General features: G+C 34.3%; 2 protein-coding genes across 4 annotated transcripts; one reads left to right on the forward strand and one right to left on the reverse strand.

Moving 5' to 3' along the window:
• Window positions 1–135: 135 nt before the first annotated feature.
• On the reverse strand, window positions 136–7,112 carry LOC118034659 (transcription initiation factor IIA large subunit). 2 transcript variants are annotated; one of them, XM_035040003.2, is made up of 11 exons: window positions 6,770–7,111; window positions 6,391–6,564; window positions 5,871–6,074; window positions 5,579–5,633; window positions 5,439–5,497; window positions 5,151–5,267; window positions 2,068–2,220; window positions 1,023–1,086; window positions 752–918; window positions 532–615; window positions 136–437 (listed from the first exon to the last, which is right to left on the reverse strand). In XM_035040003.2, the coding sequence occupies exons 1-11, from the start codon at window positions 6,887–6,889 to the stop codon at window positions 414–416; spliced, it is 1,221 nt and encodes a 406-aa protein (XP_034895894.1). In that variant the 5' UTR covers window positions 6,890–7,111; the 3' UTR covers window positions 136–413. The 2 variants fall into 2 exon arrangements, with proteins under 2 accessions (XP_034895894.1, XP_034895895.1); XM_035040004.2 differs by lacking the exon at window positions 5,151–5,267 and having other exon boundaries at window positions 6,770–7,112.
• A 7,667-nt stretch (window positions 7,113–14,779) lies between these two features.
• On the forward strand, window positions 14,780–20,337 carry LOC118034660 (uncharacterized). Of its 2 annotated transcripts, XM_035040005.2 has the most exons (13): window positions 14,780–14,927; window positions 15,019–15,108; window positions 15,183–15,305; window positions 15,545–15,712; window positions 15,799–15,891; window positions 16,030–16,163; window positions 17,219–17,266; window positions 17,362–17,415; window positions 17,673–18,461; window positions 18,552–18,737; window positions 18,845–18,994; window positions 19,102–19,302; window positions 19,406–20,337. In XM_035040005.2, the coding sequence occupies exons 1-13, from the start codon at window positions 14,907–14,909 to the stop codon at window positions 19,998–20,000; spliced, it is 2,652 nt and encodes an 883-aa protein (XP_034895896.1). In that variant the 5' UTR covers window positions 14,780–14,906; the 3' UTR covers window positions 20,001–20,337. The 2 variants fall into 2 exon arrangements, with proteins under 2 accessions (XP_034895896.1, XP_034895897.1); XM_035040006.2 differs by lacking the exons at window positions 14,780–14,927; window positions 15,019–15,108; window positions 15,183–15,305; window positions 15,545–15,712 and having other exon boundaries at window positions 15,979–16,163.
• Window positions 20,338–23,722: the final 3,385 nt, after the last annotated feature.

Below are 23,722 nucleotides of genomic sequence, written 5' to 3' on the forward strand. Positions count from 1 at the left end.
CAAGAAAAACCTCCTGCAGAGCATGAGCATGAGCATGGCAATCTTTAAACAGAGCATGATCATTGTCAACCAAACTGGACATAAAGGGTGTGAATAAACAGAAGAAAAGGGGATGAAGCAGTTTGTCCAAGTGTATGACATGAAAGAAATTACATTGGAATCTCGAGAAAAACCTCCTGCAGTCATACATTATAAAAGCTGAAAAGCTCTTCCTTTATGTACAATAGGCCAACCATCCATCCCATTCAAAAGGGTTTCAATTCAACAACAAAAAAAAGCATCTCGCTCACTTCCCTTGAGCTCTCACTAGAGGACATTTTTTAGAAACCTTACCACACAACCAATGGTAACTCAGGATACGTCCATTAAAAGCAAATGATACTACCTGCCAAGCAGACATTCCCCTAACAAAATCAAAAGTCAAATTCTCCTGTTGCCTGCAAAAGAACGCCAGCATTCCATCAAATATTTTGGAATTTCAGTACAATACCGAACCAGATTGTAACATCAATTATTTGATGGAAGACAGACCTTATTAAAGAGAATGTCCTTGTTGTTTATATGCATAATACCATCCTTGAGTATGCATTTCCACTTGCTCTTGGTACGGGTCACCTATCCATGCAAGAAAAATGTTATTGTCAGAAGACTATCATCACTGGTATATTCAACCAACTAAACCAGCCTGTTATGATGAACACTACCAATCAAACAAAAAAAGAATAGGGTGAAAAGAAGAGTGCATCTTTACCTTGTCAAATTGAGCTAAAACCAAATGTTGCGTGTTCAGCTCCTCTCCTTGGTCCACATCATCCAGATCCTCATCATCATCATCATCTTCATTCAGCGGCTCATCATCATCATCATCATCAGCAACATCATTTTGACTGACAACAGCTGGGGTACTTGCCAGTAGATCTGAGAAGTGGAAAGGAGAAACAAAAAACAAATACCTTGATTGTCACAAACATACTCAGCAAATTTATCAAATTAGAAAAAAGACACATATTACATAAACTAACCATTGGGAGCTGGTGTGTTTGCTATGTTGTAATCTTCATTGGCAACTCCTTGATAATTGTATATCTTCAACACAAAAATCAAAGACAGAAAAATTAGAAAGAAAATGGTAATCTCTGGAGAAAAGAATATGTCCCATACTCAATTTTCAAAAGTTCATTGTCATAAATAATGAAGTTATAGTCTCAGCAACATAGGACTCCTGATAATATTTCAGAGACAATCTCATCCTACAGTACATTAACTAAAAAGGCTGCTCTCAAGACCTGAACACCACCCTTACATGCAAACCAAGGACACAAATAGTGCTGGCTGCTTTAACCACCATTTCCAATTACATGTTCGAAGAGCAATTATATATAGTATTTGATCCAAATGAACCAGATGGTGGGAGCTATAATCATTCTTCAATACTTTGCATGTACTAGCTACCTTTACAATCAAGCCATATCCAGAAAAAATCAACTCATTCCACATCCTAGCCCATGGCATAGATTAAAACATGGAGGGGCACATTGTTGCTTATGGTATTGCTAACTTTTCATCTCAAGACAGGGTTTTCTTCACAGACAGTATATTTGTAGGTATCTAGAGGCATGCTTATACATGTGGGCATGCACAAAACATGTGAAAACCATCTTCAGATCACAGCTACCTGATGCTACTCCAGATTAATAAGTCCTCCAAAACAAGGCGGGTGATGATGAGACAGATTGTGCATCACTTTGCCAGTGCATGAGTGAATGAGAGGGTTTATCTATCCTTTTTTTTTCTTTTGCTGGATGAAACATTGTATTTCTAGTTACAAGATAAAGAATCAAGAAATATATGATCCTATAATGACTGGGCCAACACAGGCTGCCCTTTATGAAGCAGGAAACACTGGAAATTAGATAAATAGAAAAACACTGTTGGGACAAGGATGGATGCAGCAGCACTTTGCCAGTTCATACATGATTCTAGAGCAAGGAAACCACATTGAATACATATTGCATAATTGATTGCATCTTTGAATTTCAGGAAAATTACAAAAGCACTACTACATACATTGGGAGTAGAAAGCACGTCATCATAAGGATCAGGAGTTGGCCCATCCACTTGAGGAATCTTCAAATATGACCTTGACACACGTGCTAAGATCTCTTTATTTTTAGTGGTGATAGTGTCACATCTTCCAAGAGGATCATTCCCTTGACTTACCTGAAATTTGCCGTTACATGAGCTAAAGTTATAGCAAGTTTCTGAAAACATGCAAATCTTTTAAAAGACATGAGCAGTTAAAATGAACCCTAAATATCCCACTGTTAGGCTAACATGCATTTGATTTCAAACAAAATAAAGAGCTAGTGCTTGAGATAAACTGAGGCTTCCAGGCATATCAGCTACCCGTTGCCTTGAATGATCGATTACCAGATTTTCAAAAATTTAGAGAATTCTCAAGTTACAAGTTTGAATCAGAACATACAAAACAAAATGAAATAACTGCAATGGTAAGACCCGACTTGGTCACAGACAACCAGGCTATTTCCCAAAAGGCTGGAATTCATGAGAACCTCAGCATCATGGATACATGTAGTTAATGATGCTGATCGACATTATTTATCCAGGGCAGTAGTTAATGATGTGATAAATAGTATCCATCCATTCTTCACTTAACTTAATTCAAATATGCAGTCAATAATGCCCATTCATTTATTCGGTCATCTTCAAACTAATTTACAGAAGCTGGACAAATCAAAGGATTTTGTTCAGAAATGTCATATGAGGGGGGGTGCAATGATTGTGGTGGCAGGGAAGCTGAAACTGGTCTGGTGCAAGTTAGAACCGCTGGATCACAATGACATTTTAAGAAACAATAAAAGAAATATATTTTTCAATCTCATTTAATGGTCAACTAATATCACAAATGTTTCAAAAGAACAACAAAGATTGTTTGCGCCTCACAATCAAGTTGTGATTCATAAAATCCAAATACCAACTGACTAAAAGGAGCATGAGTATCAGAGTCAAAGTTCGTTAATAAAAGAGCATCACAGTCAAAGATGATAGCTAATCATATCCCATCTCCTGCTACACCCCATTCTGTGGAGAAAGGCAGGCAAGACCTACCTTCTCTAGCAAAGATTCTGCATAATGCAAGGTGTGCTGGTAAATGGACATGGAAGAGGGTGAATGGTTCCAACTCACGCACACTCTTTCTCTAGAGGCATAAAAATCTCAAGCCCATTTCTCAAACACATCAGAAGACTCTAAACTTGATGCTAATGACATGAATTGGTTCAAATTTAAGGATGGTCAATGGATACATGGTAGAAGATATATCAGCAGCTATGTTTTCTTTTCCCCTTCAAATGGCATCAGTCCAGCAGTTGATAGCTCTATTAGCAGCAATGAAGGAAATCCTTTGGAAATGAACTTTAAACTTAGTTAAAATGGCAAACAAAAATATTATGGCCAGGGTGTAATTCTTCTTAGTTTATTGCTTGTCCAAAACAAAAGGGAACTATCAAGATGCATTTGGTACGCGGGACTGGACAGGTTGTGTTGTGCTTGGTGACAAGAAAAGGATTTAATCCTCTTCCTGTCCAAAGTTGTCCCAAAAGCAAAAATTATTGTCCCATCATGGGGTGGAACAGGCTTGTATGATACAATAGACAAAATCATTATTTCTCAATTTTCCATATTATCTGTTATTTATTTATCACTCGTTGATTTTTTAATTTGGATGACTAAAGTTTGAACAAGTTTACCCCTATTTTATTTAAATGAATTTTTAGATGTAGGAGCTTAGTTGATAAAAAAAATCCAATTCAGGACTAAATTGCATTTACCAAAAAATTAGAGGAATGAAAAATTTAAATAAGGGCTAAACTGTAATGCAAATAAAATCTAGGGACTAAAAAATTATTGATAAAGTTCAGGGACCAATATGAATTTTTGTTAAAACTTCGTTCACTCTTATCCTGTCAAGTGCACCAAACACAAGACAATACCATGTATTTGTCCAGTCCACTTACATTTGTCCTGTCATTTAAAATGATCTTCAATCCTTTATAACCATAAGTGACAATTTCGTTGACCAACTTAATTGAAAAACCAAGAGTCAATGCCATGGGTTGAGCCACTATCCTATTCAGTATTCCCATACTATGATGCAATTAAATAGTTCCTAGAAGTAAACCAGCATAAAATTTACTGAGTTAAGCAAAGAAATGTTTCTCAAATGATTAAACCTTTTCATAAAACAACAAAATCCATGGTCCTCTCATGATACAAAAAGATGATTATTTGTAACAGAAGAACTCCATGAATAAAATTAAGAAAACCAAAGAACAGATCAGGAAACAGTAATTTTAGATAGATATTCAGAAGCTTTGTACAGGGAAATTCTCTTTGATTAAAATACTCCTTCAATGCACCAAAATGCTTGACATGAACTCTCTTTCCTATAACGGTTTTAGCTACCATATGTGAAAAGCACTCACATTAACTTTAAGTCTACAAAGAAAAATAGAGAACATGTTGCAAGATGAAGATAAGCAAAACTCTATGTATCTCATCGGCCACTCTCGCTTATCCAGTGGCTCAAAAACACCAAAGGTTCTACTCATAAAAGTTACACCTTTATAAAACATTGATCTTGGTTTCAACCCAACAATGAGAATGAAGCTCGCTGTTGCCTAAGTTAACACATCTTAGACATAAGAGCACATGTTTGTTATTTTCCACTTGCTGAAATTCATTTTTTTCTCCGAGCAAAAACTCCACCTCAAAGAAGAGCACAATATAAACTAATTACAGCATAAACTCATTACAAATAACTGATCTGGATTTCAACACATAAACTACAAATTGAAGTTAAATTCACATACAGCACTCAGCTTTATAGTCAAAACCTGACGAGTCACAAAACTCAATTTTAAAGTTAAGGTCCTTTAGGATGCATGCCCTGACACCTTTGTGGAAAAGAAAGGTTTTCATAATATGAGAAAGTAGAACATCAATGAATAAAATAAATAAAGGATGAAAACAAAGTCAAAATTTTGCTTGCTAGGAGGAAGCCCATAGTAGCTAAGAGAATTCAAGTTAACAGATATCATAAACAAATAAGAATGCACATTCAGCTCAACCTGAGAAACCTCAGATGCAGAATCCCCAGCTCCATCTTGCTGGGGTATGAATCCACCATTGTTATATTTCGGAGCAAAATCCTCGCGCTTCCGTTTTCCAGAAGGCATGAAGAAGTCCTGGAATTTTCTCCAATATCAAAACATAAGTTACCTCTGTGGCAACAGTATGTTATTGTTTCGGATGACAAATAAGGGAATTGTTTCTGAAAATAAACCTTTAGCATCCCGAACCTTTTGACCATGAACTCTCCTCAAAGCACAAAACTACACAGTACAAACAAAAGTTACCTGTGTCAAGGCTTGGTGAGAGGTCCCTCTGTCCACCTCATCCCGCCCTTCAACATAAGCTACAAATGCACAGCACTTATTAGTTAATACTCTTCAAAGACAACAATCACTAAACAACTTGCTAATGTGACAAGACTTGCCAACATTGACATCAACACTAAGAGGTGGCCTTTGATGCATCCAAGTGGGAGGTTGCTGTTTGAAGACAAGAAGGAAAAGATCAGTCAGTATATCCATAACCAAATAACAACTCTACATTAGTGCAGCAAGCTTCTGGCCACTAATCTCCCAAGGAAAAAAACAAAGGCACACACCCCACACCACACGAGCACTCACACACACACACACACACACACACAAAACATGTGAAACCACACACTGAAACTAGCATCTGCTAAACAAAGAGGGCTGAAAGATCAAATCAGTGCTTACCATGAAAGGGCTGGGTCTCCCAGCTTTTCCATCGGTACTGCCCCCAGCATCACTGACAGGGGTGGGATAATCACTAGATCCAGTAGGAATGTTATACATGGATGAATTGTCCACACTTCCAGGTAAAGGTGTTTGTGCATTTCCAGGTAAAGGTGTTTGCGCACTTCCTGGTAATGGCGTCTGCATGGGTGTTTGCATTGGTGTCTACAATTCCAAAAGCCCACATAAAAAATTCTTGCTGACAAAATAACTGAACTCATAAATCAATTCAAAATCCACATACAACTAACAGATATCAAAACTACCACTGACAATTACTTAAAAATTCAAAAACAACCCAACCAAAAACACATTTTACCAATAAAGATATGACAGGAAAGAGTTTCCACTGGCCCATTTCAAGTTAAGGTTCAGCAATCACAAAGAGGTGCTAAAAATTAGTAAATCAGCTAAATCACTTCACTAAATTCAGCAGACATGACAAAAAAATTGATACAAGGAGCAAGTCGCAATTACTCACAGGAGGGAAGAGCATCTCAGCAGTGGGAGTCTCATATTCCTCGGTCCCTTCATACGGAACATTAAGGTCGTGTACTGGAGTAATTGGACCACCAGGTACCGGCAGCTTATTAGCTGATGACCTCTCCATTGTACCACATATAGCACCTGCTTGCATCATTTTCGTCTCCCAAAGCTAAACTCCCCATACAAAAAAAAAAAAAAACAACAACAAAATCAGCAACTTTACAGCTTAAATTACAAATCTGAAAACCCTAGACCTCATAGTAATACCAGATCCAAAGAAAATCACCAATCAGAGAAAAAACTAAGATTTGAAAAACCCTAAAAAATTAACAGCAAAATTTAACCCAAAAAGAGGAATAGGGAATGTTGATTACTCCTTGAAGCTCATAAAGGACGGTCTCACCGGGCCCACCGTTATTGATGAACTCGTCGCGGACCTTGTTGATGACGTCTTCGATGACGTTGATGTAAACGGGGCTTGTTGCATCCGCCATTCCTCTCCTCTCAATTTTTTTATCAAATAATTCAATTCGACCGTTTTTGATAATATCAAAACCCTAATAGAGATGACTTAAGACATAAATCATAAGAAAATCGTTTTGGAAAGGAAACAGGGATTTCTAGGGTTTGGATTTGTGGAGGGAAGAGAGAGGATGAAGTTCAGAGAAGACAGAGACGAGAGAAGAGGCGGACGAGAAAAGAGAATAAAGGATGGAATATAAATAGGTTTGCATCCGATTTAAGGAGTGGGTCCACGTGTCGAGATCTGCATTGGTCTTTATATTTTTTACCCGGTAAGTGTACAACTTTTGATTTTATGTGTTCCCTCACTCCCTCGCAGAGTCTCAGTAGCCGGTTCTGTTGACAATTGATAGGCCCTTTTTTTTTTTATCATGTACACTCTGAATTTGAAATAAAAAATTATATTTAATTAAGTATGTTTTAGGAAAAGATGAATTAAATGAAGTTAGAAAAAATGCGTAATAAGAGGTGCTCAACATTTAGCCATAAACCATTAACAATTATCATAAATTTAAGGAAACCCAATTTCATTTTGGAAATGGCACAGTTAAAATTTTCTCCAAATTTTTTTTACTGTAGCGGGTATTAGAGCAGTTGCAAGTTTGTAATTTATTTTTTTTATTTTTTTCTCTTCATACATGATATTTTTATCATTTTATACTTGTTCTATTTATCACAATTTTTTTATCACATTTTTTCAGGTTTTCTTTTTTTTCTTTACATGTCTTTTTGAAAAAAAAATATATTATTTTTTGTTCTTTACACTTTGAGTATTTATTACTTTACATTTAGTCTATTTATACAATTCTTTTTGTTCTTATTTTCATTTTTTTATAATTTGTGTTTTACTTTTTATCTTTACACTTTTGTTTTTAAAAACAATTATTATACAAAAACTAAGAAAATGATGTTTCACTGTAACAATGGCAACATTATCCCATCTTTCTAATATGTTAAAAATGAACTTGAGATCTTACATGTTTTTATTAATGAATATGATCTTTATTATATTTTATTATATATAAACATTGATTTTTTTTAATTTACGGTTATATTTTTTACTCGATATCAAAAAACATGTTAATAACACCTACATATTAATTATTTTGCATTGAAAAAAAATTATTTGACCTACAGTTAAGCGAGTTGAATAGACATGTTAACACTTTTTTATATATTTATTGGCATAGATGGTTCTTGGTTTGTTTAATTAAATGAATACATAGGCTTTTTAATTTAATATTAGGATTTTTTTGTAAAAATAAATGCATTTAGGAAACTTGCATGTTTATTTATTTTTTTACCAAAAAATATTATTCGACTCGCAGTGAAGCGCGGGTCAAAGAACTATAACAATTAAAACAACATTTCTTTTTACTATTCAAATTCAAAAAAGCTTTATTCACCCACACAAATAACTATCCATTTACTATACATTTTTGTCCACTTTTAAAATGTTGGTATTTATATTGTGCAAGGTTTACATTTTGGTCATCAAAACTTTACTTCTTTTTAATTTTATCCTTTTAAGTAATGTTCCATGGTTTTATGTGTTTGGATGTATTTTGAAATATTTTCTCTAATTTACCCCACATGTTGTTAAATGTTTCAATATTAAATTAAAAATCAATTTTAAAAAATAGAGTTTTTCCTTGTTTTTAAGAACAATTAAGAGATAGAGGATTGAAATTGACATAAATTAAAAAACAAAAGGACTCTTCCACAAAAAGCATGCAAAAGTTTCATTTAATCCATCATGTTTCATTTTTTTTTCAAATTTTTTTGCATTTTAATCCTGAACTTCATTTGCATCATCTTTCCGTCCTTGACAATCAAGATAGAATAGAGAATGTCACCTAAAATATTGAAAATGTTCTAATAACTTTCACTCATTTTGTGTGTCATCGACTCAACTTACCTTATCCTTTCAAATGCTTTAATGATTCATGATTCGAATGAATCACAAATTCTCTTAGCCATAAGTAATGCTATCATGTCTCCAAAGTTATCCCCAATGCATAATGCTCTTTATTACATGTAGGGTAGTTCAATGTTGTACCATTGAGCTTTTTGTTGAAATAAGTAATATATCGTTTTTTTTTTTTGCATTAGAACAGCTTCAATACATATTTTTGACACATCACTTTCAACCTAAAAAACTTTTATAAAGTCAGGTAAAGCTACTAAAGGTGTTAAACAAAGTTTTTCTTTCAACAAGTTATATGCATTATCTTGTTCAGTACCTAATTTAAAATCGACTTTTTGACAACCTTAGTGACCGGTGCAACTAGTGAGCTAAAATCATTAATAAACCTCCTATAGAACTAGCCAACTATGGAAACTTCTTACCTCAGTCACAAATTTAGGTGTAGGCTAATCTTAGATGGCCTTTACCTTGTCTTCATCCATCTCGACACCCTATGCAGTTACAATATATCCAATAAGCATAATTTTCTCCATGCAAAGGTACACTTCTTAAGATTAACATATAATTTCTCACTATGCAATCCATTAAGTACACTATGCAAATGATTAAAATGCTTATTGAAGTTCTTGTTATAGATCAAGATGTCATCAAAATACACAACCATGAATTTACCTATAAATGCATGCAACACATGATTCATTGGCCTTATAAATGTACTAGGTGCATTTGTAAGTCCAAACAACATGACTAACCATTCATACAAATCATGCTTAGTCTTAAATGTAGTTTTCCACCCATCCTCTTCTTTCATCCTAATATGATGATACCTACTTTTCAAATAAAATTTAGAGAAAATTATGTAACCCATCAAGCATGTCATCAAACCTAGAGATTAAATGTTTATACTTTACCATTATGTTATTGATGGCTCGATAATCAACACACATCTTTTATGTTTCATCTGTTTTATGCATAAGTAAAACTGACATGACACCATGGCTCATACTCTCAAGAATGTATCCCTTCATCATCAACTCATTAACTTGTCTTTTATAGTTCTTTTGTCTCATCGAGATTACTTCTATAGATTGGTCGGTTAGGAATTAGAGTTCCAGGTACAAGGTCAATATGATGTTTTATCCCCCTCAATGGTAGTAATCAGCTATAAATGTCTTCAATAAATACATCATCAAAACTCATGCATTAAAAAAACAACTACACTAGGAACAACATGATTGAGACCATTAACGTTAAATTAAGCCTTCTTACACACAATGAAAATTATTGGTTTTTTAGTATTAAATATATATTTGATATCACCCTCTCTTGCATATAAATTTGGTTCTTTCTTTAATTTTTCCACACAATGATCATTACTCACACTTACTTTCTTCAAACATCAGGTTTTACCTCCACTCTCAACCAGTTTAATTATTGATTTAAAATTAGCTGAATTTGATGGTACTCTCCCATCATTATCCTTAAATGAATTTTCATTTTTCTCAACCTCACATTCTTTTTGCAACTTTAATTAAGCATCGTATACTTGCTTTGGATATATAAGTACAAGAGTGATGGTTTTATCATCTCTTATAATGATGTATTTATTTCTAAAACCATCATGAATAGCCCTCTTATCAAATTATCATGGACATCCTAAAAGTAAGTGACTAGTCTATATTGGAACCACATCACTCATAACATCATTAAAATACATACCAATGGCAAAGGAAATCAACACCTGTTTAGTGACCTTCATCTAACCACATTCATTCAACCATTATAATTTATAAGGCTTAAGATGCTTCACAATATTCAAATTCAATTTCCTAATAATAGTAGTTCTATTGATATAAGCACAACTGCCTCCATCAATTATCATACTACATACCTTGTTTTGGATGTGACATCCAATGTGTAAGATGTGACATCTTTAATGATCTACATCAGTCTTTTTGACTTATGCATTCATAACATGCCTTATAACCAAGCCTCCCCCTCAACTGGATATGAAATCTCCATATCACTACAATCACCTAAAGGTGACATCTCATGAACATTAAATTTATTACTTTTAGATTTAATCTCACCATGCTTTATGATGATTGTTCTTTTATTTGGACATCGAGAAGCAATGTGTCCACTCATCAAATATCTAAAACATTTTATATCACGATTACATATAGGTTGTGAATTGGTTTTACCTTTCTTATGAGTCTCTTTCTTAGCTTTAGATGGTTCGATCTTAATATGTACAAAAGGGATTCGGTTAAGCAACCCTTTCTTTTTTTAGATTCAACCTCTAAGCTAATGAAAGAGATATCAAACTGATATATGGTATTACGTTTCCCCTTCTCTTGATTTATCTCTCCACCTTTATTGTCATATGTATTACATCATTTAACTTCATATAATGTTGTAACTCCACAACACTAACAATGTCCATATTCAATCAATTAAAAAATCTAGCCATAGTGGCTTTTCTATATTCAATAATATTATAATGTATCATTGTTATCTTTATCTCTTTGTGACATTCATTTATTATCCTAGAATCATGAGTCAGACCTTGTAACTTCAGATATAGATCCCTATAATAACAACTAGGAACAAAATGCCTCCTTATCAATACTTTCATCTCCACGCATCTCTTTATAGGTCGCTCTTTATTCGTTCTCCTATTGATAATGATATAATCTCGCCAAATCAATACGTAATCCATAAATTCAATGACCAATAATTTCACTTTTTTTTTTGTTCAAAATAGCTATGGTAATAAAAAAAAAATCAATCAACCTTTTTCTCCTACTCTAAATAAGCATTGGGATCATTTTTACCTTAGAAATTAAGAATTTTCAGTTTGATAAAGTCTAAGTGATCCATATCGTCATGGTTCCTCATGTTATGAAAATTTTTCCTTTGGCCAAATTGCACTCTTTGCTTAAAACCTTTCTTCTATCCCAAAGTCTCAACCTCAAAACCTCCATCCCCAAAGTCATTACTATCCTCCCTAAAATCACCAAAATCAACATTCAACTCTATTGTTATTGTTCACTCCTTCTCAAGTTTGTCACTCATGTCTCCTAACACCATTTGTATATTTTACCAACATCTGCATTACGCATTTAATATGAAGTTTTATGTCACCCTAAGGAGGGGTTGGTGGACTGTTCTAACCTGAAATGTTTGTTCTTGTAAAAATTGGTTAGTAATGTTAAAATATCATTATGCCTCTCGTGTTTTGCTCAAGTATCAAGCTTTTCACTTTAATATGCTCACTATATCTTTTTCCTCTCATCTCACCTACTTTTGGCTCTTGCAAAATTGGAATTAATACCAAATAGAACAACTAAAAAACATAATCTGAATGAATAAAAATGATTCCAAAAGCAAGAAAATTATGAAAACGAGCAAAAATAAAACTACAATTACAGTCTCGTGAGCAATAAGTGAGTTTGTATGAAAAATGGACAACTTGAAAACAATTAAAAAATATATACGAAAATAATGTAAATATCACACAAATATAAAAATATGATGATAATATCACACAAATATATAAATATGATGATAGTATACAAAAAGATATGAAATCAATAGAAACAAAATAAGTTTTAAAATTAACATAAAATAAACTCGTTATAACAAACTTGAACCCAAATCTAAACCCTAAGGAAAACGATGTTCAAATAAACCCAAAATTAATATATAGCGCGATTAGAATCCTAGTAAATAGAATTTTAATTTTGAGTTAATTTTGAGTCCTTTTTATACATGGACGCAAATTGACACAAAATAACCCTTTTAATACTTGAATTTGGAACCTAAAGCAAACAATGTTTAAATGACTCCAAATTTAATATATAGCATGATTAGTACTCTAATAACTAGAATATCAAGTCTGAGCTAATTCTAAATTGATTTTATCCAATTTTCCCTTATTTAGTTTTTTGCAGCAAAATTAAAAATTGATCTTTTGAATGACTTTTTTCTTTCTTTCTTTCTTTCTTTTTTTGCTTTTATGCTACTAATATGTTGAGAGATAACAACAAATCAAAATAATACTTAATTTTTTTTATACTGAATCTAAGAAAAGAAGACTAGAACAAGTATTTTGATACGAAACAAGAGAAAAAAATAAAATTAACATAAGGATATAATCTAATTAATGGAGCCAAGTACTAATACCAAATTCTATAAACCCTATGATCACGAAGTCATATAACCCATACACAAACAATACAACTCCTGAAAAGCCAAGAAATTAGGTGTGGAAGTGTGACTCAGAGATTACCCTGAGCCTAAACGCCAACACTATTGAAATCTAAAACCCGCACTCAACAAATAACAATTCATGAATGTGAAGAATAAGATGATGCCATAAAGATAGTTGTTCTTTAATAAGTCAATTCAATTCGTTAGAGAACCAAAGTAAGAGAATATTCTCGACTACATATATTTTCATTTATGAAAGTTTTTTTTTTTTAAAAAAAACACCTTACACTCCTTTTTAAAATGGTATTTATAGTGTTGAAGACTTAAAACTTAATGGTTTGAACATAAGACCACATACCATAAATTATGTTTTATAATAATTAAAATAACAAAGCCCAGAATTCAATGCAAGCATGTAACAAAAAATGCCTTTAAAAAAAGTCATTAGCCTTGTGTTTGGCTCTATAAATACTCTACAACTCAAGAAAATATAGTGTTTGCTGCCTCCTCCTTTTAAGTCCCATTATCATATCTTTCATTGATTACATTAATTAAAGTATGTTTATCATTTGTTGAAGTCTTAACACTTGTCTTGGCCTAAATATCTTGAATCAGTCTACTCAATGCCTCTTTAATCTTGAAGATCATGTAGTAATGCTCACTAATTCTCACCATCTTTGTATTAGCAAGCTAGTCCTTATTAAATTTGGCTTTTAAATTCCTCATTTCTTATTATTCAAGGTCTAAAGCAGTCTTTACACATCATCTAAGGCACCTAATGATTACCTTTGAAAGGTGTTCGAGTAAAAGTCTCTATTCTTTGTTATTTGCTATTCTTGAACATTAAGTGATTGAGTGGATCTCGCTCAATAAAATTTTCCTATTATGACACATCTTACTAAATTTTATAATTTGAAGTCATCTTTACAAGTTTTACCCTTTTAAAGTAAGTTCAAACTATACCTTTATCATAACATTCACAACTTTCTTTCTTATCAACAAAAATACATAAAATAAAAAACTACCACAATGCATTGATTTTTGGCAAGTTATAATAATATTTAACAAATCTTGGATAATTCTCAACTAGTTTATTTTTTTTTAAAAAAATCAATTGATTGGATAATTTTTTTGCATGGCTTGAATGGTTAAAACATAAAACCAAACCAACCTTGTTTTGGTTTAAATGTGTGCTTAGTAATGCGATGCATAATACTTTTATAAAAGTGCTTTTTATTTAATAAATAAAAGAAAAAAAATACCTTAATCATTCTATATTTTAGTTGTTTTACACTTATTCTCATGTTTTGAAAAATTACATGAATGTAACTAACTTATAAAATAATTTAGGATATAAACGGTTACATGACACCAAAGTTTAAAATGTAAATTATAATTTTCAAAACAAAAAAAAATAAATATAAAAATGATTAAAATTTAAAAAGTTCAGTAGCTTTTTAAAAAAAATATATCAATATAATATATTTTTAGATTTTTTTATTTTTAAAATTAATAAATTAAAATTATAAAAAAAATTTAAAAAATTAATTTAATACTTTTACATGAAAAAACAATTTGAAAAAGAAATTTAACCACATAAACAAAACCGTCCTGAATTGGATTCATAATTATTTCAACTATTAAAATCCAATTATCCAAACGGAGCGCAAGATCAGAATGAGAATCCGACAGTAAGAGAAGGCTTTTCCTGTCTTTTCTCCTTTGTCCTATAATAATAATTAAAATGAAAAATAAAAAAAGAACTGCATAATCTTTAAAATAGGAGTGATTCCTTCATCTTTCTCTAGCCAAACACAAGCTACTTACCCATCAAAACCCTAAACAAAATGTCGGGCGGGTTTTTCCGGGTAAGCTTCACTCTTTTCAGATCCGAATATGAATTTGCAGTTCCAGATCTTGGAATTCGATTTGATTTGTTTTTTTTTTTTTTAAATCTAGGGCACGTCTGCTGATCAAGACACTCGATTCTCCAACAAGCAAGCGAAGCTGTTGAAGTCGCAGAAGTTCGCTCCCGAATTGGACCATCTGGTTCGTTTTCTTTTGTCAATTGAGTTGCTGAATCCTTTGTGGTTGAAATTATCTAAGTTGTTTCAAATTTTTAGGTGGATACGAGGAAAATGAAGATGGATGTTATTAGACCGTGGATTGCTACTAGAGTGACGGAGCTTCTCGGCTTTGAAGATGAAGTTCTTATCAACTTCATTTATGGCCTGCTTGATGGAAAGGTATTATTGATTTTCTGCAATTAACCTAACTTTTTTTAGTGTCTGAAAATAGTTCATGTTTCGCTTTTCAATTGAATACTGCACGCGTGGATCCTCCTTCTTTGCTAATATAATTTTACAATACTTGCCTAAAGAATTGTTGAGAGTTCATTTGGTGTTAGGCATTTTGTTTCTTAACAATAGTCAAGTGTGGTTTAGTTATCATATATATTTTTTTGTTGTATACTGTATTGATGCAGGAAGTGAATGGGAAGGAGGTTCAAATATCGCTTACAGGATTCATGGAGAAAAACACTGGGAAGTTTATGAAAGAGCTTTGGACACTTCTTCTTAGTGCGCAGAAGAATGAAAGTGGTGTTCCTCAACAGTTTTTGGATGCCAAAGAAGAAGAAACACGGAAGAAGCAGGTTTGAAATGCTTCTCAAGTCATGATGGTATGACATTCAATATCAGAATGGATCTTTACTTACTTTGTTAACATGGATTATTGCAGGCAGAGGTCGATAGGATAGCAAATGAAATCCAGAAGAAGAAGGAGATTGAGAAGGAGATGAGAGAACTTGAGAGGGAAAAATTGAAGAAGATGGTAATGCTAACTCATTCACGCTGGAGTTGGATTCCCTAGAATTGGGTTTTTGGTTTTAACTTTAGTTTGTGTTTTCATGGTACTCAGCTAGCTTCTGCAATTATTTGGGTTCATGTCCTTTACCTCAAACTACTGTAGGACATTGAGGTTGAAAAGAAAGCCAATAATGCTATGGAGCCAGCCTCAAAGCACATGCTGCCTAAGGGTTCAAGTGGTCATGCTGAGGATGAGAAAGAAACTGACATGAGGAATGGTGCAAGAGGAAGGAAAAGGTTAGGAGTTTTATTTTATCTTTTTAAATTTCTTCTTAAGGAGCAGGGTATGAATTATTTTTCAGGCCTATCATGGTAACGTAGACTCTTCATTCTTCAATCTCTACAAATTTATAGCAGAAAATATTGCATTATTGTGGACTTCAACCTAACCTACGTTGGTAAATTTCTGCACAAGCTTTTATCTTGATGTGATTCAGGAGCATGTTAAATAAGTGCTCATTTTATATTCTGGAAGATCAGTTGCATAGTGCATTTCATTGGTACTTTATGGATGATTGATTCTCATTTCCCTCCTCCCTTTTGTGTTAGTAGTGACTGTATAGGGTGTACTATGTTGTTTATAACGCGTCTAAGGTGAAAAAAGCAGTGCAAATTAGCAACCTCTAAGAATTCTGCTTAGTGTAAAATGCTGTTGGATGCTTCATGGAGCACAAGCACTTATTTTCATCTTCCTTGATTGGATTTAGAACCTATCCCAAGACATGCACGCAAGGTTCATTAATGCTTATATCATAGCATAAATCTTGGTGGTTTCTACAGAACTGTGCTTCAACATGATGAAATGCCTGGGGCTCTAAGAATTCAACACTCTAGTTGACTGGTTGATACGCTGCAGCTGCTCCATACCTGGGGTAACCATTCTTTCTTGTTAATATACAAGGAAGACCACATAGCTCCCTATTTGCTCACCCCAGACCCACCCTTTAAAGTTTTGGTTACATTGCACATGGGCACAAGAACAACTGTCAAGATTTGCATAGACAAAGCAATCCAACATTGATTCAAGCTGTATATTTCCTACCTAAAACAATTATATGTTTGTAAAAATTCTCTCCAATGATGATGAAATAGCCAAAAATTCTACTTAACTAGTTGGAAGAAACTAAAATTGAGCTCTAACATTTGTTTTATCTATTAGGAATTATTCCAAAAAGGGCAAATTTTTTCTTACCTTAGCGTTACTTTTGGATGAGATGCAGTTTGCATGTGTATCCATGTGTTTTTTTGGGCAAGATTGGAGTAGTGAAATACTAATGATAAATCTCTTACAGGGCTTCTAGGTCTCCTCATTCGACTGATAGTTCATTTTCATCTCCTCGGTAATTTTCCTTGCCATCTTAATATTTGATCATACCTCCTGGTTCGCTTCGAGAGGATGAGCTAGCTTACCAATAACTTGGGCTGTCTTATGCAGAGGCTCACCTTCTAGGACTAGCAGGTCAATTTTAAATTCAAGAAGTCATTCAGGGTATGTCTTTTTATGCAACAACATTAATATTATAGTCACATCATTTAATTACTTGAATTTGGAGTTTCTCTTCCTTTTCTTTTCCTGTTTTGGTCATTTTATTTAGGTGCAAATGAACATGCCACATGCAAACATTTCTAAATATAATAGTAAAATGGATTGCATGATTTACCTGTATCTTTTCTCAATTGTTCGTTTTTCCCTTTCATATTTTTAATCACAACACCTAACTTTATGTATGCATACCTCAATTGCAGGCATAAGTCAAGAAGTGTGTCTAGATCACCTGAAGCACGAAGGCAGCGCTCCATATCTTCTGATAGAATGCGCTCATTAAGAAGGCGCTCAATTACTCCTCGTCGAAGGCGTTCACCCAGAGATTCACCCTCCCCACCTCGGAGGAAATCATCATACTCCGGGCATATATCTAGATCTCCTTTAAGACATAGGTCACCATCCCCTATACGACGTAGATTGCGTTCTCCCTTTCAACGCAGGTCACCCTTACCCTTGCATGATAGATCTCCTTCACCAGTTCGACGTCGTAGATCCCCTTCACCTATTCGACGTCGCAGATCCCCCTCACCTATTCGACGTCGTAGATCCCCCTCACCTATTCGACGACGCAGATCCCCTTCACCTATTAGGCGTCGTAGATCCCCTTCACCTATGAGGCGCCATAGATCCCCTTCCCCTGTACGCCGTAGATCTCCTTTCCCTATGCGCCGTAGATCCCCGTTGCCTTTAAGGCGTAGATCACCTTCACCCGTGTCACGTAGATCACCTTCACCTCGTCGTCGTAGATCACCCCCTTCCTTACGACGCAGATCACCATCTCCTGTACGTCGGGGGTATCAAAGGTCTCCTTCTCCTATGCAACATAGGTCATCTATTATTTCACGCAAGAGATCTCCATCTCCTCATCGTCAGTCTCCTTCGCCTTACACTTCAAGCTCTCCATCTCCTGTCCAGCATAGGTCCCCTTCTCCAGTGAAATCTCCAAAGGAACACAGATCACCCGTGCAGTCTCCTGGAGAAAGAGTTAGGTATGTTCATTTCCTTGGTGAGAAAATCCTCTTTAAGTTAATTAGTTTACATTGAAACCAGATCTGTAATAGTGAAAATATATATTGCAGATTACAACAAAAATTGTTGCCTATTCCACGCCGTTCCTCAAATTCTTTAAGGTCACCACAAAGAGGTCAGAAGGATCGGAAAGATTTATGCAATAGATTGCCAGCTTTATCTCCTTCACCAGAGAGGTCCCCACTCCGGCCAGAATCCCCACCAGTTGCAAGAAAGAGTGCCAGCAAAGACGGAAGGTGATTTTATTTTCATTAAAAAATATAGCGTGAAGTTATCTTCAGAATTCTGATCACTTGTGCAGTTATTTTATACACATGTTTACAATTTTTGGCTGCTAATGAAGGTCCCCTAGTCCATATGAGAGTCCTGCCAGGCAAAGAAAAGAGCAAATTACACGTGATGGTAGCTTAAGTCCTCAGAAACAAAGAGGGAGGAAACCTCTTAAGGATAGTCCAGAAACTAGCAAAGACCATGAAGAAACTGGTCACACTCGGTTAGATTTTGAGCTAGACATTCTCTGTTCATTCGTGTATCTTTTTTGTGATAGTATTTTGAATGTTTTGGTTGGTTTATAACTTTAATTGATTGCTCTGTTTTTAGGGAGGGTGGGGACTATTATTCTAGGTCATCATGGAAACGATCTATACATCCTTCTAACATTAACAAGCAGAAAGATTCTCCTGTGAAGGTTCACTACAAGGATGAGCAATCTTCTGAAAGATTAGCCGGTCGTCAGACTACTGATTCCAGAAACTATCCAGATAACATGGATTCGAGGAAGAAAGACCAGGATATAAAGATGTATATGTTTCTTGCTCTACATCTTTTGTTCTTCTACCCCTACCCCATTTGTGTGCATACATTAACCAACTAGTAGCTCTGATGTCTATCACATTCCTTACAGTGGGAAGTCTTCTGGGAGGGGCGCTGATCATGATCTTGATGCAAAAAAATCTCCAACTTTGTACAAGGACGAGAAAGACCGTTCATGCTTAAACAGTTTTAAGGATAGTGATAAACATCCCAAATCAGAAACCGCAGCAGTGACAGCTGAAAAAGTCCATCATAGTAATGGCAGTGGTGCACAGGATTCTGGTTCTAAGGAAAGTGATAAGCATAGAGCAGAAAAGAGGGAAAAGTCAAAGCATAAAAGGTCGCATCGGCTTGAAGTGGCTTCAGATGATGATGGCAGCTATGGTTCTGAAATTGAAGAGAGGAAAGAGGCTAAAAGGAGGAGGAAGGAAGAAAAGAAATTGCGAAAGGAGGAGAAGCATCGACGGCGTGAGGAGCGACGCCGTAGGAGGGAGGAACGGCGTGCAGAGAAGCTAAAATTGAAGGATTGTGATGATGCCAGCTCATCTTCTGATGAACATGTTGGCAGGAGGGAGTCCCATCCAAGTGATGATGAGGAGATAGAGTCTGATCAGAAAAAACTTGAGATTGAGCTAAGGAAGAAGGCTCTTGAATCACTTAAAGCGAAGAAGGGCATCAATCGCTAAATTTGTTACAGCTTTGAATATTAAGCTTTATACTTTAATCATGTTAAGCTTTTCTTTATATTTGCTAGGAGCTTTTGCTATGGATGGGGTTTCTTTTTTTGTTTGTGTAACCTTTTAATGTAGTCTCTGTTTCCTGGTGGCAGCTGAAATGGATAGATGAGGATTTTCTGAGCTATTCTCTTGAGTGCACCTTTATGCAGACCTTGCTGCTAGTTTTTCTGGTAATAAATGTTGTCCCTTGGCTGGGAATCTGTTTTTTTAGTGGATTTTAACAGTGACATAGATGTTGACGGAACATATATGTGAATGCAGCATTGCCTTAACAGATTGATTTTCATATTGTTTTCTCTTTAAATTATTAGACTTAGTTACAAAAATAGTTTTTCTTAGCTTCTGTGGGACAATGCAATTTCTAGTGTTGCTCCACACATTTGTAAGATCAGGTGTGCAAGATTAAGTGACTATTTCTTAGGATGAAAAGCGAACCTACAGGTTATTTCAGTTTAATTAATACGAAGTTGATACTGAATTGGCTTTCTGGTCAATTGGTAGATGAAATTATTGTCAGCTAGATGACTTGCTTGAGCAGACCATGTGCAGATTCACTTTTGAGCAAGATTCAGGTTCAGCTTAATTAATACGAAGTTGATACTGAATTGACTCTCTGGTCGATTGTTAGATGAAATTACTGTCAGCTAGATGACTTGCTTGAGCAGACCATGTGCAGATTCACATTTGAGCAAGATTCAGGTGAACTGTTTTCATTCTGTATTGCCTGTCTTACGATAACTCTGCCTATTGTTGAACTTTCTCTTGTTTTTGTTGGCTGCATTCTCACTGTGTTTTGGTCTGACCTGTGTAGATGACAGCTTGAGCATTGTTCCTGGGACTTTGTTTTCTAAAATTCTCCAGGTGCTGTGGTCTTGGGCCCGTCTTGTCCAGATCTGATATTTGCTTGATGTATATAGCAAAAAAATGGCCGTGTATATATATGCAATAGTTAGCTCTGTATGAACTATTCCTTGCATTTTGAAGGTGTTGATCTCTCATTCATGAATTAGCTTAATTGGTTTTGGGTTGTCGGTATTTATCCATTGTTAATTATTTTATTTGACTTAGTGAGGGTAACCTGGCTACTATTTTATTTGTGGCAGTGATATATTCTGTAAAATTGTGTTTGTTGTTTTCTATGCCTGTATTTTGCTTTTACCTTTTGACTTCTCAATATAAAAGATTTTATGGCATTAGGACAACTCGTGAGGGTGTGAGCCCTTGGGAGCTGTTTTGGACCTGACTTTCACTGGCATTGTCTTACGATTTCTTACCTTTGCCAACCATTGTGCTGAGGTGTTCATTATAGTTTCTGCAATCACACACAATACATGCATACTATACGCTTGTACTGGGATCTAGAAGATATAATATTTCATTCGTCTAGCATTCTTTTGTTGACTTAATGATGAGCATTTAGGGTTACTCTAAGCAGTATGTATTGCTTGCTGTGTTATGCTGGCTTTAGAGCCACATTTAGTTTGAAGTCTTTTTCCGACTTGATGCTTGGTCATTGATTGCCAAATTGTGGGAGAACACTCCCTGCGAAAGTTAGGTTAAGAACACAAAATGATTGATGAGCCTGATTCTCTCATTTTCGTTTCATAAGTCGGGCAACTTGTGTTCTGTTGATTCAAATCAGGACCTTTTTGTAGCTACTTTAAGTTGATTGGAAATTTTCGCAAGTACTTAAATTATGTGGAGGTTCATTTCTTCATTTGATTGTTATTTAAGGCAGCTTTATAGTGATCTTTTTTTCTTTAAATGTTTTTGCTAGAGTAATGTTTGCTAGGAATTTGACTACCAATGGAGCATAGATTACTAATTAGATATATAAAATTGGAGTATTTGGTCACTACTTTTGGTACTCTCTCCGTCCATTATTATTGGCCTTTTTAGCAAACAAAAATACACAAATTTTAAGTTAACTCCAGTAGTTCATTTAGAGGGTTCGGTATTATAGTAATTATTGTGGTTTGAAAAAAATTATGAAGTAGATTGAATAAAAAATAATTTAATGTGTTTTAGTTAAAAAATATTTTTTAAATTGATGTTAATATATATATATATATATTTATATATTATATATATTATATTTTGATGGTTTTTAATTTAAATATTAAAGGGTTAATTATTGTTATTATATCAAGAAATAAATAATACTAATATTAAATATTTTTTATTGTTTATTAAACTGTGTGTAATTTCATCACGTATAAAATATATAATCCAACAAGGATAATTTTTCATGTTTTTTTAAGGCACAATAATATAGGTAAAATATCATTAAATAATAAAATTGGGATTGCGATCAAAATTCTGTAAATATATGTTATCAAATGATTTTTTTTTGATTTTTTTAATAAAATACAATTAAAAAATAAAAATAAAAATTGATTTTTTTTTTAAACTGGAGTGGATCCAGTTCAATGCATTTAGATTTGAATCGGATCTAGTCTAGCTGGAACAGTGGAGTTCACAACTCTATTTATGGATGTTCAATGAAGAATGAATTAATATTTACTCTTTATTGAAAGTGTTTTATAGGTTTGTGGAAAGCAGTTGAAAAGCTGCTTTTTAAAAACTTGTAATTTTTAAAAAATATATACATGAATCCTCCATACATAGCAAACTGTGTATGGAATTATTAAAACAGTTATTGTGTCTGTATTTTATTTCAAATGCAGACGCAATTTTCTAAAACAAACTTGTTGATTTTAGTATGGTGTACATTTTCTACTCCTAAGCTGACTAAACTTGGTGCGTTCTTGATTTGTAAATTTAAGAGGTAGCTGCTAGAACTTATAAATTGATTCACTGTTTTAATAATGGGCTCGGAAGTATATTCATGAGTTTCAAGTCATACATTAAAAAGTTTGATATTTTATAATAATGTTGGATTTTGGCCAAGGAGTGCCCTTGTAAACATTTAAACCGTGAGTGTAAATGGCAGTTTTAAGAATTTTTACACTATTGGGATTCCAAGCTCAATATTTACTTCTCACTCAAAAGCCTAGTTTTCAAAAAAAAATTCTCTCTTATTTTCCAATACATATTTCGAGCTCACAAAGCATGGTTAACGGCCCCAGTTGTTGTCTTGTCAAAATGTTGTATTTCATCGCTACACAGAATGTAGTTTTAGGGTATGCTTTTTGCAATTTTAACTTGGCGACCAGAAAAGGGTTTGGAGAGGTTTCTTGCCATCAATGTCTTATGTGTGTGGTGCTTACATTTTTATGGACTATTGCTAGAGGTCGATAAATACATGATATTTTGGATGGCAATCATGCATCATCAATGCTGTAAGGGGTCTGAGCTCTCCTGTTAATGTCTCTCTCGGCTTGCGTGGGCCAAGCAGATTTATGAAGGGTTGAAGCTCTACCTCTTGCATGATCCATGGAAGATATGTCATTTTCTAGTAGCTCAACATGGCAAAATGGCGAATTTGAACTTCTGGTGCCAAATTTTTCAAAATAGATAACATGGAGCTACGTGGCTCAAGTTCATTTGCTGCCAGTCCCTTTGCCTCCCCATCCCGATATTATCCAAATAAAAACACTAGGATGGCCACAGGACACAAGCTGTAAGGCCTTGATGGATATAGTGTGATGCACAGAAAACATCAGAACAACATAGACTTGAAGGAGGGAAAGGCATCGTCGGGAACTTCT

Source organism: Populus alba, chromosome 9 (assembly GCF_005239225.2).
Source record: "Populus alba chromosome 9, ASM523922v2, whole genome shotgun sequence".
Taxonomy (NCBI): domain Eukaryota; kingdom Viridiplantae; phylum Streptophyta; class Magnoliopsida; order Malpighiales; family Salicaceae; genus Populus; species Populus alba.